At 42.3% G+C, this 16987-nt stretch overlaps 1 protein-coding gene across 2 annotated transcripts in view; it reads left to right on the top strand.

Moving 5' to 3' along the window:
* Positions 1-906: 906 nt before the first annotated feature.
* The window catches only part of RASA3 (RAS p21 protein activator 3), a 130087-nt gene continuing 114006 nt past the window's right edge, over positions 907-16987 (top strand). For both annotated transcript variants that reach the window (XM_041418144.1, XM_041418143.1), the window contains exon 1: positions 907-1166. In XM_041418144.1, the coding sequence (XP_041274078.1) occupies positions 1112-1166 (55 nt within the window). In that variant the 5' untranslated portion in view covers positions 907-1111. The remainder of the gene's footprint in view (positions 1167-16987) is intronic.

Raw genomic sequence — 16987 nt, 5'->3', positions numbered from 1 at the left:
GTGACTGATTTGCTTTCTGATTTCTTGCTGTTCTTCATTACTAGCTTTTAATACATGTATAGATTGTCCTCAGTGAGTTTGCCTTTCTATCACTCCTGAAATTAGAGCTAGAACAGGAAAGTATTAAATTTTAATTGCAGGCTTGAGGAAGGGCATTTTATTGTGCTTATCAGACATGTTGAACTGTGGTGTGTCTGGGCTGTTCTGCATAGGGATGTTCCAAGCCTCTTTAGGGCGACTGTGACTGCACCAAAGGTAATCTGATTTTTTAGTTTTTGAAATAATGTAATCTGTAGACCTCCACTGAACCTTGTGCTCTGCTTTTGCCAGACCTTTAGGGAAAACATATTTCAATTACTGACTTTACAAGACGCAAAGTTTGGCACTGAACACTGACACAGGTCCTATTTCTTGCTGTTTAATGTGTAATCATGCAAGTCTGAAATCTGAATTCCCTGCTCTCTCCGTGCAATCAGGTAGAGCCAGCTTTGCCGCTGATCAAGTGGAGCCAGGAAGACAGACTGGCCTGCTCCCAGCGCCCAAACGGGTTTGTTTATTTAATACGGGACTTCTTTTCCTCGCTAATGAATGGCTTTCAACCTGGGGCATCGCTAGAGCCCTCTCTTTATGGCTGTGTGGGAAAGAGGACTTGCACATCCCTTCCTCCCTCCCTCTCTCTCGCCATGACGCCAACGGTTGTTCCCGGTGGCTGCTGCGGGCCGGCACTGGAGCGGGGCTAGGCGTCAGCCAGCCCTTGCCAGCCCTTGCCGGTGCCGCGCTGCCCGCCGGGGGTCCCGGCCGGGCCGGGCTGCGGGGGGCGGCCGCGCTCCAGCTGTTGCCGCGCTCCGCGCTCCCCCCCGGTGGCGGGGCGGGCGCTGCCAGCCCGCGGTGGGGGGGAGGCGGGCGCTGCGCTCCGCTGGGCTGCGCGGCCGCTCCGTGCCCCGCTCGCTCCAGCGCGGTCGCGGTGCGTCCCGAGCCGTCCGGCCGTCCTCCCTCCTTCCCGTCTGGCGGAGCATCTCGCCTGCCTCCTCCTGCCCGGACCCCGCGCCTCCGCGGCGGCGGGGCTTCAGCACTGCTGAGCGTCAGGCGCAGCGGCGGCGGCAGCACCACCATGGCGGTGGAGGAAGAGGGGCTGCGGGTCTTCCAGAGCGTCAGGATTAAAATCGGTGAGCGCGCGGGGCAGCGGGCAGGGAGCCCCGCTGGAGCGGAGGGCGGCGGGGTGCCGAGCGCCCCTTCGCGCTGCCCTGCGCTCTGCGTCCCGCCGGGGGAGCGCTGGGGGCGGCGGGGCGGGCGGTGCGGGGAGGCGGCCGGTGCCGCGGGGCGGGCGGGCAGCGCCGTGCGTCCGGCAGGCGAGCGGCGCCGGCGGGAGTCCGGGCGGAGCAGGGTATTCGGCAGATTTCGCGGGTTTTGGAATTTTTTTTTTGTTTTGTTTAGTTAGGATTTTTTTTCTTTTATTTTTTTTTCTTTTTCATTTTTGTTGCTGAGCTGCGCTCTAAAAGTTTGAAGGCGGCCACCGAGTCTTAACACTGTGTGTTACTGGCGAAGCTGGTGGGAAGCCGGCCCAAAAGCGGCTGTGTGCAGGAGCCGCGGTGTCAGCCCCTTCCCTCGGCGAGGGGGACAGGCAGGGGCTGCTGCCGCTTCCTCACCGCTTCCTCCGACTCGCGCCTTTGGAGATTCGCTCTTCTTCTTGTGTTGAGCGAGTTCCAAACCACATTATTAGAAAGTAAGCGACAGATGTCAGCGAGCGGATTAAACTCTCCCTGGTCGAGTTCTGAGTGTGCCGGCTGGGAGGGAAATCCCTCGTTTCCGTAAGACAATCAGTCCCACATGTCGAGCGAGCGGTTCTCCTCCCCGGGATGGGGCTGCGAGCTGCAGGGGAAGTGGTGAAGTTCAGCGCCGGGCTCACAGCGGTGGGTACCGAGGGCGTGTGGCTTCCTAATAAAGCTCTTGAAAAAAATATCCCACTGCGTTTCCCTGCGTTCGGAAGCAAATTTGCAGCCTCCAGTTGGCGTGTTAGATGAAACTGAAACGTGAGATTACGTAGAAAATCTCATTATTGGACAGTGGCGTTAGCATTTCAAAGAGACCATTGCTAGGATCGTTTCCTCGTTAATTGTCAACAGGTAGTTTAGTGATAGCAGTTCTTAAGGGTTAAAACTTTATCATATAAACTAAAAATTATGTGGTTTTTTAATGTTCTCGTGTACATCCAGCAAAGAGATTCAGTAAGACTACAGAGTATGGATGGAGACTTTCTCTCTGTCTCTTTTCAAAGAGGGGAGGGGTATTCGAAAAAGGTCTTTGCACAAGGGAGAAATCCGAACACCATACGAGTGATAATATTGCAAGTTGTTTCCATCTGGTGATTTTTAGTAAAAGGGCTAAGAACGCATCCTGCGTATAGGATGGTGACTTGTGGCTAAGCTGTTTGTGGCTGATTAGTTGGGGTTTTCTTGAGAAGAAAACACTGATATAATAGTATACCTGAATTAAATCCGAACACCATACGAGTGATAATATTGCAAGTTGTTTCCATCTGGTGATTTTTAGTAAAAGGGCTAAGAACGCATCCTGCGTATAGGATGGTGACTTGTGGCTAAGCTGTTTGTGGCTGATTAGTTGGGGTTTTCTTGAGAAGAAAACACTGATAATAGTGTACCTGAATGATTGAAGTCACGAGAGTGTGGGAATTTCTTTGAACTGCTGAGGAGATCAAATACGATAACAGCTGCAAAAGTCTTGAGATAAATCTCATCATATCGCGGACTAAAGTTAATCCTGCTGCTGGCTTCAGCTGTCGGAGCGGAGCCCCTGTGAGAGCTAAGCACTTGATTCCTGTAGAACTGCAGCAAAGATCTCCGCTGTGTTTTAGGCTGGATAGGGAGAGGAAAAGCCGCGAGCATCCCGGCGCTTGGCTTGTGCGGTCGCGGCGGAAGGTGTTTCCCGGAGGATGTGGAGGACAATGCCCGGCGCTGCGCCGCCGTTCCGCCGCTGGCCGGCAGGGGGCGGAGCCGAGCGCTTCCGTCTGCCCGCGGCCTGGCAGCCCCGCCGCTTTCTGCCCCCCGAGGGCAAAATCACCCTCCTCTCTGTAGCTGACTGTCTCTGGGGAGATTTTCACAAAAATAGGAAGTGGCGGGATTGCTTTGATGGGTTGAGGAAGTATTCCTAATCAGATTGGCCTCGTAAAGCAATCCTAATCTTCTAGAATTTGTATGTGGAGCTTGTAGGCTCCCTGCAGGAAGTCCTGTGGCTGGATCTGATGGGAGGTCTCAGACTCACAGAGTTGTTAGGGTTGGAAGGGATCGCTGGGAATCATCTGCTGCAAACCCCTGCCAAGACAGGGTCACCTAGCATGGGTTATACAGCAAAGTGTCCAGGTGGTTTTTGATTGTCTCCAGAGAGGGAGACTCCATGACTTTTCTGGGCAACATGTGCCAGTGCTCTGCCACCCTCAGTGTAAAGAAGTTCTTCATGTTGAGGTGAAACTTAACTGTGTTTCTATTTATGGCCATTTCTCCTCATCGTGTTGCTGGGCACCACTGAAAAGGTGATGAACATTGGAGGGACACTACTTTTTTCAGCTATTGCCAATAGTACGTTTCTTTTAGCAGTTCCCATTCCCATGGGTGCCTTGTAGTTTTCTCTCTTTTCTAGTGACAGGAGGCATTAATCTTTCAGTGAATGGGTTAAGAGAAAAGTTATTTGAGGGTAAAAAGGTAGGTCATTTTCCATGTTGATTAGCTTTGATTTATCATGCTGAGGAAATGGTCAGTTCTGTTCTTTGGGAGCTTGTTTCATAGCCAAGCTCTGTCTGATCTCTGACTTTCAGATATTCTGTGCTTGATCTGATAAGACATTTCCTTCTCTGTAGCACCTCTGCTGGCAAATCATGAATGGGGACGCTGATATACAGGTGTGCCTCAGAATAGATTGTATAAAATGTAGGATTGATTCACTGAGGAATCAGTGCAAACAGAGTGGACACCCATGTTGGCATGCCTCTTAATGGGGAGGCGGATGCAGTTGGGAGACTTTCAAGTCTTCTTCCAAGAAGCTGCAGATAGACAAAGGCATTTTCTTTTGCTTGTATAACTTGTTCTTTTGGGACTGATAGGCTGCATGGAATCAGCCGTATTAAGCTAGGTGGGTTATTACGTTCTGGATCTCTTAAGTGCTTCCATGTTCTGAGGAGTGTTGTTGCTAGTCAAGCTTGGATTTAGCTTGAGTCATCTGTCTCCTTTTTTGAAAGTGTTGAAGCAGTTAAGCTTTGTAGGAAGCTGTGTGTTTGCCTCACTCAGTTGACCTGGCAATGGTGTGGCACCTCCTAAAGATGTCTCACTGGGATGCTGAGGTTGTGGAGCAGCAATGTGAACTGTTGATGTGGGTACCAGTGTTAAGAGGAGTTGTTACTGTGCTGCCTCTTGTCCAGTTTCTTTTGTGGTTAGTTGAATTGAAAGAAGTTAATGCCTGGCAACTTCTGCTCATGTTGCAAGGAAGTAATGTACAGTAGAAAGAAAAAAGTAGTACTTGTGTTAATGAATGTGCTGTTCAGATGTCTAGTTGAAATTGATTTATTTTGGCTTCCCATAACTGAAACCATTGTGCTTATGTCTTTTTTTTCCTTAATTGAAAATTATTTTTACCGGAATCCCTTATACATAAACAAAACAATGTGTCATGTAAGACTAAACAAACACTTCCTATAAGATTGCCACTTTGAGGAAGTGTGCAGTGCTGATATTTCCATGAGTCAGTGTTTCAAAACCTGAAAGGAAACAACATAAGGCTCTATGGCTGATGATTGGCTGGAAAAACTACAAAGAGTCCTTCTGCTTGACAACATTACTTTTGTTGTACTGTTAATATTTAATAAATATGATGTACTTAATTGCTACCTTTTTTCTCCTTAAATGGCATCAACTATTAAACTTTCAGTTGAAAAAATAAAAGCTCATGTTTAGCATTTCTGTTGTTGAAAGCTGTATGCTGGCTAGCAGAGAACCTACTGCCAGATTTTACTTTGTGAAATTGTTTATACTTGAAAAATCTAAAGAAACAGCTCATTTGTGAATTTTCACTTTAGCAAGCTTTTCAAGTCCCTAAAATTTAGTACTGTTATACTTAGGGGTATTTGGCTCTGCTTTAAAATAGTATTTTTTTCTAGCAGTAGTAGAGCTTGTTATAGTTCTGTCTGATAGTTTGAAAGTAGTAATTGGGGCAGGAGGATGTTGCACACTGAGAGTTTACTGGGGCTGTAATATAATGAGAAGGACCCTTTGCTCATGATACTTTTGAGCTGACAGACAATAACAATCCACTTGTGCACTGTGAATGCTTTTTGCAATTTAAGACATTCATGAACTTCTAAATCTTTTATTATCTTTTTTAAAAGGGCCATTTTGTGTGGTTACAAGGTGTTGAGGCCTTAGTCTCAAATGTGGGAATTCCAGTGGCATAAGCTATCCTTAGCATTAACTGTGAGCAGAATCATGAAGCAGTGAAATATTTGTGATAAAAGTTGATTCCTGCCTGATGTGGGTTGGTGCTTCATACATAGCTTACCCTGTTCTAAACTCACCCCATTTTCTAGCAACTGTAAGACCTTGTTAATGTCCAGTTGACAAAATGAGGATGGTTGGTCTGTAGATGTGCCATCTCTTTGCCTCTTATTCTTAGTGTGCCTTTTTTACTAATTAATGGAGAGCTATGTAGTTTTAAGACGCTGTGAAAGCAGCTAAACTTGTGAAACAGAGTCTTGGGCGAAGTCAGGCAAAGTACTTAGTTAAGTGCTAGTTTACTGGTGTTTAAGTAGGTCAGTTGCCAAGAGAAGGTATTTACAGACTTCCACCCTTAAACTTGGTACAGAGTAAATGTTTGAGAGATGTCTCTGTGTTTCCCAGGCTAAGAACAAGTTTATCTTATCCCTGACAAATGTAAGGTCTCCCTTTAGTCTAATAATACTAAGGTTGTTCAGGGAAATCCATTTTGTCTTGAGAAGATGTCCCTTTTAATGTTGTCTGCTAGGATTTAGTGCCTTAAGTGGTTACTTGTAGAAGTAATTACGACTAAATATGTTCATTGCATAATACTGTAAAAGGATTTATTCCCCTTTAAATGGGGCACAAGGTTGTGGAATAGATATTTTTAGAATGAGAGAATTTTTCCCAGGTACTTTTCTCTCTCTCTCACTATATATATATACACGTATATATATATAATGGAAAATTATTTAGGAAGTGTGAAATGTTTCTTATATAGATAACAATGTTTTTTTCCGGTGTTTCAAAGATAGAGGACCAAGAAGATAAGAAAGGAAGAAAAGCTATTTGCATCTCACCCTGAATATATTCAAGACTTCTCAAGATTTTTTTTCACATTAAAAAGTTAACAAGTACAGCTTAAATTGATGTTGCATAGGTAAAATAAAGTGGCGCCTTAACATTCTTATTCATTGACTGTAGAAATGCTCGTTAAGGCTTGAGTCTCACAGGCCATGGAAGGTGCAGATAAATTACAGAGATTTGTCACTGCTGGTTCAGTATTTGACATTGCTAGATTTGGTGGTGGCTGTGTTCTGACCAGCTTGTGTTCAGTGTGCTGAATGGAAAAGGTCTGGGTCCAGTGTTGTTTCTAGAGGCAGAGTGCCTGGCTGTTTATGGACTGTCAAGAACAGCCGTGGCTGGAGCAAGACCGTATTTTCTGCAAGTGAGAGGAGGAAACAGAGGTAGCAGTGGAAAATGCTGCAGTAAATGTAGTTTTGAAGAAATAGAAGATGCTTGTGTTTGGGGCTGCCAGCCTGATACCAAAGTCCATAGCATTCCATTCATAGCCTTATTCTCTTTTAAGTAGAGAAGGATTCATATATGAGTGGAAGCCCATCTGTTTTGGTTTTTAGACTGTGTAGAGGTAAATTCACAGGAGTGAATCTGTTAAACAAACATGCTCAGGGCCTCTGATGTCAGTAAGCAAACTTGTTAGGTTTTTTGGTCTTCTGGAGTTGATACATTTGAAAGAACTGTTACTTAATCTGTCTCATGAGAAGTATTTTCTTGTCTCTTCATGGAAGTGATTGTCTGGTGGTCAGACTTCTGTGCTCTTCAGTTTGCTCCCTTTCCTTACTATAGGTTTTCTTGATTTGGTGCTGTATTTGTTAGCTGCCAGTACACACCAGCTTGGTCAGCTGCTCTGCAGAATAAATGTTAAAACTCCAGAGAGAGCACCAAAAGGATTATCTGACAAATTGATGTATCTGTATCTCTGACCTTCTGCTTGAGAACTATTTGAATCTCACACTCAGTTCATAAACAGCCTTAGCTGTTTATGAAATTTTAGGTGCTCTAGTTGGTATTAATTAATAGTAACGCATGCTGCCCCATTTCCCCATTGCACACTTGTCTTTTAAAGCTGAGGCACCTAACGTTGATTATCATATTTATGCTTAATATAATTCCCTCTGCCTTTTCGCTGCATCAAAGCAGGATTTTTATTTATGCAGTTATGTTGTCAAACATTCTGTTATCATCTGAAGTAATTTATTGCGCTGATGCTCCCATTTAAGGAAGACCTCAGGTAAACACTGAACAGTGTTGCCTACACCAAGATTAGAAAATACATTTGAAACACCTCATCAAAAATACCTTTGATAGTATTAATCAGGTTAAAATTCCGCTCCATCCTTTCTCACTGACTGATCTCCATTACAGGAGTGTAAATTAGGAATAATTATGTTAAAGCCAGTAATTGCACTTCTGTGAGCTTCGAATTAAGTCTTTGATTATCTCATGTAGCAATTTTTTTTCTTGGAGGAGATGGGGGAGGGGAAAGGATGAGGTAAAATCCACTTTGGGTTGTTAAGGAGTACTTAACACTTCTCATGTTGTTACAATGCACTTTGCAAACGGATGTGTTTGGAGAATAAATCTTACAGCTAGCTCTTGTGAGGGCAAGAAGCCTAGAATAAAATCAGAGGCTTGTAGACTTGGCTGCATGCTGTAAAAGATGTAAATATTAGACAGTTGCATTGCTCATATTGATCTGACCAACAAATGTTCAGCCAGTTATGTCAAAGGAAAATTAATGTGTGTGTGCTAGTGGACCATTAATGCTTCTGGGGAGCAAGTCACCTAAGGCTTATATTAATAGTCAAAACACACATTAGTAAGTCTTAATGCTGTGCTTTTAAACTTTCTAGTAGTGGAGGTTTTTATATTTTGTGGTTACACCAAGGAAAAACTCAATCTTGGAGTTAATAACAGGTTATATTTTATTAAACTGAAAAGCTGATTGTGTACTCACCCATTGTAACCTTCTGATTTTACTGCCTTATGAAATGTCTGTTCTTTAGCAGTGTCTGAATTTTTTTAGCATGGTGGACTGGTGACTGAATTTAGGACCCAAATAAAAGCTTTGTTTTGGAGTAAAAACAAAGCAAATCTAACTTCCTTCCTCTCCCATCCTAACCTCTACCAGGGGGAAAGGAACTTCCCTGAAACTTCGCATGTCGTTTTCCTCCTATAGAAGGCTTTCTGGGTGAAAGTTTTGCTAAGTGAGATGTTAGGCTTCAAAACTTTGGAGAACTGGAATATTTTCTCCCTGTTTTCCTTTCTCAAATTTTAATGGATCAATGCCAGCTGTAAAACACTTCATATATTCAATGGAAAGTTTGAGGTCTTTGAGGGTTGTTTGGGTTTTTTTCCCCTTCTGCCTGAAAGGGAAAAAAATATAGTGTATCTGTGTTTTTGAAGTCTCTTGAGGGAAGAACACAAATGTTGAAAAGGCTTTTGAGGCTTCTGATTAATGTTTCTGCCGCTCAGTTTTCATTCCAGACTGTGAAGTATTATAATTTTTTTCTGCCTTGCTAGAGACTTGTGCATTTGCGTGTTATTACCTCTCAGAGAGCACTGGGGCAAAACGAAGGTCCCTTCATTAGCCCAACAACTGAATGTTGCTGTTCCCTGTTGCTGAGGTGTGTAGCTGTGACTGCATGGCCACTGACTGGAATGGATTAGGGTGATGTGATGGTAAGAGGGTTTCACTTACTTCAGAATGACTGATAGGTTTGAACAGCTAGCATTTGATGCAATGTTTAATTTGCATAAATATGAATGTACTTTTATACGCTGCTAGTAGGTGGATGAACGTTAGATGAGGTGTCTCAATTCTTCCATGTGCAACAAATGAATGAAGAGTCTTAAAGCTGGGAAGAACAACTATTTCTGTGATGAGGGGACGAGGGGGACACAAATCTGTGTTCCATAAGATGCATGCTTTATGCTTAAACTTTCTTTCCATATGTTACAGTGACTTTGGGAGGAAATATACTTGTCTGTTTTTCTCTAAACTTGTTACTAAGAGGTTTCAAAATCGTTTAGAAGAAGTTTGCATTGAAAGGCCTGAATTTGTGTTTCAAAAAAAGGAAGATGACACATTGGAGATGTTGTGTTACACAGGGAACAGAAGGGTGTTTGAACTTTTGAAGGAGTTTTAATTTATAGATGTAGGAATAAAAAAAAAAATCTAAGTGACTTATAATTTATTTTATCGCAATTTGTAAATTTAATTTCCATTCAGTTCCAGTTGCATGGAAGGCATGTAGTATAAATCAACTGTACTATTTAAAAAGTTTTCCTTGCTTTTGAGTTTCATTCAGCTTTAATATTCCAAGTATTGGAAAATGAACAACTTGAAATACTTTATTTGCAAGTTGTGCTTCTGTTATGACTGTTTATACAGATTTCTTATGTTTAAAAAAAATCAAAAATCCAGATGAACTAGTGGCTGAGTTTTAAACTCCTTAAAAATAGGAGGGAAGGGAAGAAGTTTATTACTGTTTCCAATTCCTTCTAAAAATATTTCTGTTTACAAATTGTTTACAGCTACTTACTTTTATTCAAGAACTCTAGAAGAAAGCAGTTAGTGGTAGCTTTTTACAAGGCTGGAGTTGATTCTTGCTTGTATTTCCCAGCTGGCAGTTAGAGTACATCTGGAATCTATGAAATTCCTTTCTTTGTTCCTCATTTCCTGTTTCATTGAGTGCTACAGTGTAACGTTCTGAAAGCTATTTCTCTTAGCATGTTCTAAGATGTGCATTTTTAACCAATTAGTGAGTTCTTAAAGGTAATTATATGTGCTTGTGTTTAAGGGTTTAATTGAACAGTGAAATTGAACTGTATTTTGAAACTTCTCAGATGTTTTGTTGTCTTATTTCAGTGAAAAATAGTTTCGTTGATTTATCTGGCTGTCGTTCAGCTTGTAGAATTGTAGGAAGGAGGGTGGTAGAAATAGAAGAAAAATCTGGTAAATAGTACAAAAGCTGCCTTTCTTAGTCCCTCTCTCCCTCCCCCTGCCCAGGAACAATCACCAGTTTGTAATGGAAAATTAGATCTATTTTGCAGGAGACACAGGGTGTGACATTCTACAGTTGCTTTTCGATTCTGGTTTGAAAGGCTGGTGACTGCTATAGAACACATGAGCACAGCCTTGGAAAACTGAGCTCTGACACTGTGGCACAAAGTGGGAGCTGTGTGTGTCTAAAACAAAACCAATCCATCCTCTCCAAACCAGCCATGTTTTAAGTTAGATTTACTGGTTGGGACTGCATTGTTGCAGATAATTCAAAGTCAGTAAAAAAGAGAGAGATGCAATTGTCCCACAGAATTGCTCTCATTTTTTGCAAGTAGTTGTTCTCTTCTTCCTGAAAAAAATTGTGGTTTTATGAATAGTTTATGTATCTGAGTCGCTGCCCCAAGTTTTCCAGGACAAATGCAAGTTCTTCATAGTCCAGTGGTCCGCTCTTCTGTTGTTGCCATTTGCTGGCTGTGAGTGCTGTTTCTGGGATTGCAGCTTTCATTCTTCATGCTGTTACTAGTCATGAAAACTCTAGTGGTACAATATGTGTTGAAAAACTTCTTCACAAAGCACCTGCTCTTAAGATGAGACTTGCATTGGAAGCATTGTTTTTTCTCTTTATAAATACACTTGCTGATGTGTTTTCTCTTCCATTTTTGATTTGGAAGATCTCTGAGATGGCAGCATTTGCTCTCATGGAGAACTTAATGTTGGGGAAATATTTATCTTCTTTTTAGCTGCTTTTAGTACATTTTAGCAAAGATAAGCAAGGAATGGTGGCACTCCTGTGCCAGGGAGAGACCTGTCACTCCTCTACAGATCTGATGTGTACAATTTCTTGTCTTCCTCTGGTTTTTTTCAAATGTCCTTGACAGCATATATATATATAAAACTGTTATATATATATATATATAACATGAAATAGGTTGTACATGGAGTTAGTTGCACATTATATTTTTTCTACATATTGTAAGGAGCTGAGGGAAGAGCTACTTGTTTCACACAAGGTATGTGAAAATAGTGACAGAATTGTGAAACTCCTGCAGCTGTGTGTCTTTCAGCTTATTATATGGGTACAGAACCATTTTTAAAGTTCTCACATCTTCTGCACTTACATAAAGGTAACTGTACTGCTCAGGGTGTCTGAGAATTTGGTAAACCCAAAAGCCATTTTGCTCTGTAGGGGATTATTGTTGCTATTGGACTGTATTGTGCTCTGTTTCAAGGATGCAGTAAAAGTCCTAAAAAACTTGCACTTGCTCTGCTCGAGTCAGAGGAGTGCTGTTCCTGTAAATTTTGTGCACTGTTGTAACCTTACTGTCAGTAAGGTCCTTGTTGATCTATGCAAATTCTCCATAGCCTAGACAAAGTCTTGTCCTAAGAGACATCCTTCAGAGTACTTATCCCTGCAGCACTGGTTCATTAACCTATTAGTTCAGTTCCTCAAATGAGAAGTTGCATTTTACCTCCAGGAACATAATGTTCAAGTTCTGCGTTTCGTGTAAAGTATTCCCTGGTACATAAGAGAAAGGACCCATCAGCTATTTCTGGAAATGTGCTGTGGTCTGTTCCTCTTTATAAACTTGTAGTTACGTTTACAGTGTAGATATTTCATGTTTAAGACTTTGGCTGATGTTGCATAATATTCAAATTTCAAATTGTTAAGATACCTGAAAAACCACATTTGTGCTCTATTAGCATTTCTTGCCCTAAGTGTAAGGTAGAAGTTGACCAGCACTAGTCTTACTCGTGTAAATATTTATCTTAACCTGTGTTTTTAGATTGTTCCACATAATTAATTTTGCTGCATGCTGAGGGCCAGCAGCTCTTGGATGACTCTGCTAGACCACTGTGAACACCAGAGTTCCCACTAACAGGAGCTCCAGGTAGTTGCTGCAGAATAGGCTTAGGTGCTTCAGAGATGATGATGGCTTAGAAAGGAGGTTGTGGTCAATGGTCACAAATCCAGCCCTGTTTAAAGCTGGGGGAACTGTTGGTGTCCCTTCTCTCTCCTACTGATGTGTAGAGCCAACCTCTGTGCTCCGTGGGCTGGTGCTTGCAATGGACTTCATTAAATTGGTGTTGCATGTTAAGAGTTGAGAGGAACTAGATTTCAAGATAGTGTGCCTCTCCCTACTCTCCCATGGCTTTTTATTTTCTAGGCCTACTAAGCAAAATTGCCAGAGAGGAAAGAAAAAAGCTAATTTTTATTCAGACCCATACGCCTGCCTGTCTGGTTTTGAATGGCGATTCTGTGATTTTTGACAGGGAATAAAAAGTGCCTGGGGGAATTTGGAATGTTGTAATAGAGCAAAATCATTTCAGTAAAAGTGAAACACTAACAGGCTGATAATTATTGGGTTTTGACACCTGATTCTATGACAGTATTCCAGAAAGTTGGGAGTTTGAAAGTGGAAAAAAATCGGACTGAATTACTTTTAAAGCCAGCTTTAGTATTAAATATAACCAGTCTCTGTAACAGTCTAGTGGAAAATGTTGTTGTTATTAAAGTTTCCTAACACCTTCAAATTATTGGTATGCTGGTGCCCTGCCTCTGGTAATGGGAAATGGTAGTCTTCTCCTGCAAGTAACTTGTACTGCATGCTCTTGAATATGGGCTTCACTTTCTTGTGCAGAGTGAATCTCTGAAATTTAAGGTGTATTTTTCTCCTGGTCTGACGGAATCTTATTCAGGTTTAGTTGTACTGTGTCCAACTTTTTTTTTTAATGTTTGGCGGCTGTTTGAAATGTAACCAGAAGTACCAGATGCTACTTCAGCACTACCTGCATTGGGAAGCATATAGGAATAAGTTCTGTGCTTAACACACCACGCACAGCGGCAGAAGGAAATGGGATCAGGCATGAATACCTTATCCAGGAAGGGCTTAGAACCGAGCAAAAGCTTACATGTCTGTGAATTAGTGCCAGGCTGCAGATATGCCAAAACTCCTCTGGCCTTGCATGGGGTTAACTCAATGCTACAGAATGTGATCTGAAAAACCCACTACTTGTGTGGTGGAAAAACTGGGTGTGGGGCTAGGTCAGATTCCCTATTGCTCTCCTGAACTCCACAATACGAGATGTGGACAGGAGCTTCTACCTACTTCTGTCAGAGTATGGAGTCAGTAGCAAGGTAGGACCTTGTAGCTGTGCCTTAAAGACAGAAATTTGGTTCCCTTTGTACTTCTGGAGGAGGCAGTGATGGTGATTTATCAGTGCTTTTGTTGTATTTTAGGTATAACATTTGGTATCTTCAGTGTCATGGTGAAATGTTAACATATTTTGCAGTGTATGTATCTTCTAGGGTATCAGTCTGCAGGAGATAGAATTGGGATATTTCTCTTGGGGTAGCTTGGGGTTTTAACAGAGACAAAGCACAGTCACAGTGCACTTTGATCTAGTGCGGTTGTCATGTGCAATTTATTTGATATTTTTTCTTGCTGTTTTGCCATTGTTTTGGTCATGGATGCATTTTTTTTTTCCCCCGACAAAGTTGTGTTTGTAGCTTCTCTGACCTCTGTGGTACACCTGAAACCAGCTGTGCTGGAGGGCTGAGCCTTCACAGCTGCCAGGGGAACAGGGTGTGGGAAGGATGAGCCACAGCTCAGCCACTGTGTGCTACTTTTTTTTTTTTTTTTTGCTTTGCATTGCTTTCTGTTTGTTGAATGATAGTTTTCATTTGGGAACATGAGATTAGCACTAAAATAGGCCAGCATAGGATGAAGATGACGACAATATAAAGCTTCCAAACGTGATTTTGAGCCAATGGGTTAGCTTTACTTTAATCAGGATTTTTTTTTTTTTTCAACTACCATTCAAGTAAAATCTTTGGAACAAAATAGCTTAGTATCAACGCTATGTTCAAGTATTTCTTTTGAGGAATGGAGCACTTAGTTGGCTGTTGATGGGGACTAACATGAATTCTGTTGTAGGGCTGTGATTGAGAGCTTTCAGGGGAGAAGGGAAGGAGGTTGAGGCTTTTGTAAATTAAAACTAAGTCAGAAGGATGCTGCTGTACATCTTCTGTGGTGTTGGTTATGCCTCTGAAAGATCTTTAGTTATACCCAAGCTTCAGAATAATGTCAGTTGTTATGGCTTGGCTGTAGACAGTGTAATCACTGTGATACAAAATTGGTTTGTACCCTTGTAATAGTCTAGATTGGGTGGTTCAGCCCCAAACCGTCAAGATATAAGACAGTAAGTTTGACCTGGCCCACTTAATTCCTTCTACAGTCTCCTCAGGTGTAATTTTTTATGTTCATTAATTACCTAATTAGCCTTAATGATAGATGAGTTTTTATGCTAATCATTTGAAAGACAGCCTGATTTAGGAAAGTCACTGAAACACATGGCTGCTGTTCTGTCTGTACTGGATATTTGTCTCACTGTGACATTATGACATCAGACATATGTCTTCATTCACGTTCCTGGCAGCTGGAAGCAGTGTCTAAAAGGCTTGTATTGTTTACCCATGTCTGCTAAGCACTGGTGATCTTCCAGAGTCAAACACTTGAAACGGAGGGTTACAATCATGAGGGTTGTTTGTTTTAATCTTGAGTCCCTTTGTGTACACAACATTCTTACCTTTATGAGATTATATTTACTTTTAAAAGAAAAATGCTGTACTGCTTTCAACACATGGGATGAGTGGTACTTGTGTAGTAAATAATAATAATAATAATTTTATTATTTTATTATTATTATTTTATTAGTAACATTGCCATCATCTGTATTCTGTTCTTGTAGTGGAATACATGGTTTTCTGCCATATGTGTAGTCAACACCTGCTCTGGCATTATTGTTGAGCTGCTTTGCTGCGTGCCTTACCATACCGTGGAATCTTTAATAATCCAGCCTTTTTCAAGGTAGAGTTGGTTCTCTTAAGTGGGGGACAGGATAGAAAAATGGTATTTTCCAGTCATGGTATCAATTTGCATCTAATTCTACATTTTTCTGGAAGACAATTTTGTTGAAGTGGCAAGGATCTTGGACCCGAATACGTATTCAGCCATTGTTATTCCACTGTGGCAATCTTCTTTCTTCATGCTTACTTCGTTTGTGATGTGCCTTCTCCCACTGAGAGTAGTGTGCAGAAGCCTCACAAGCACCTCTCCCGGCTATTTGTAGAGATGGAATCAACTGGCTTTGGCTAAGCAGTGCCAGAGTGATGAGAAAACCCTGCCAGGGGAAGGGACAGGGGAGGACAAGCAGGATTCTGTTTCTCTGCCTGGCCAAGTCTTGCTTCCTTCCTTTCAAGATCCTGTTCTTGTCAATCTGCACTTGGAGTCAAATGCCTTCTGTGTCTTCCTGACACGATAGGGCTTTGACTGCAAAAGTCCTGCCTCGCATAACCAGTATGGGAGAAATGAAATGCAGTATTAGAGCAAGTATCTCCCACAAGGATCAGAAAACATGCTGATTTCTGTTCTCTGGGATTTTGGGGGATTTTTATTGAATTATTTAAGGGTTGCTTAATACTTAATTTTGACACCTGGATATTTGCTGGACAAGCTGGCCTCTCATGAGCTGATGTCTGTTTTCGCTGAAACAATTGAGGGGTGTAGGAAGAGTTTAGCAGAAAACAGCTTTAGTACTCTATTTGTTTTTGAAGAATAGAAGCTAAAGAGGAAGCTATTATTAAGAAACTGGTACTAAATTGTTGCTTTCTCTTTCCCCTGTGTACCCACCCTCCCCTGCATGTTAGACTCTCCCTGCTGATCTGCGGGACTTAATACAGTTTTTGCCTTTCTGTAAGCTAACAGTAATGGAATTTTGAGCACTGAACTACCAAGGTCTCAGTCCTGGTGTAGAGCACTGTTTTGTGCAAATAACTTTTGTTCTAGTTGCTTGGAGTCTAAACAATGTAGAGAAGTCTGCTATAGCCTTGGTAATAAATTTCATTTTGTATTCTAGCTGTTTATCTTTTTGAAAAGCTGCTGTTCACTTATGTTACAACATAACGTTTTGCTTAGCCTTGACAAGTGTTGCCCTGTTCTGAGTAACAATGGTTAAATACTCCACTGATCCTTGCGACCTTAGTAGCCGAACTCCAGTGCCCTGCTGCTATAAGGGTGTTTTTTATTAATATTTAGAGCACAACCGAATGAACAAAAGATTAATTTAATGTGAGGCTATCATATTCCAGTTGTCACGGAGCACAGAGTGGATTACTTGATTAAAAAAGGCAGACTGGAAGCTGAGCATGACAACAAAGTAGGCAGGGCAGTGATCTTGCCAGTGAGGTGGGGAATCATATGGTGGCCAAACAAGGGTAGAGCGGGTTCATAATGTTGGCCAGGGTCAACCAAGAGCCTGGTGACCACCAGAGAATTTTGTAATACTGTGTTGGTCCAAGGTAACATCAGAATTTAAATTGTCTGTGTTGGTAAGGCTAATGGCCGGGTGCAGAGGAACCTGCAGAGCTCTGCCGAGGGTCTGAGCTGGAATGCAGCCCTGAGGTGGGGAAGGGTGTCCAGTGAGGCCTCCTGGCGTGCTTTGTGCCAGGGCTGCCTCCCCAGCAGCCTGCTCCGAGTTTACACAGCTGCACTGTGTCACAGCTGGCCCGGAGCCGAGGCTCCAGACCCCCGAGGCTGGGGGAGAGGCTCTGCTCAGCGCCCTGGCACCGCTCTGTTTGGGTAAG

The sequence above is a fragment of the Onychostruthus taczanowskii genome, unplaced genomic scaffold (assembly GCF_017590055.1).
Source record: "Onychostruthus taczanowskii isolate IOZ18803 unplaced genomic scaffold, ASM1759005v1 scaffold58, whole genome shotgun sequence".
NCBI classification, from domain to species: Eukaryota; Metazoa; Chordata; class Aves; order Passeriformes; family Passeridae; genus Onychostruthus; species Onychostruthus taczanowskii.
This window is presented reverse-complemented; position numbering and strand designations above follow the sequence as displayed.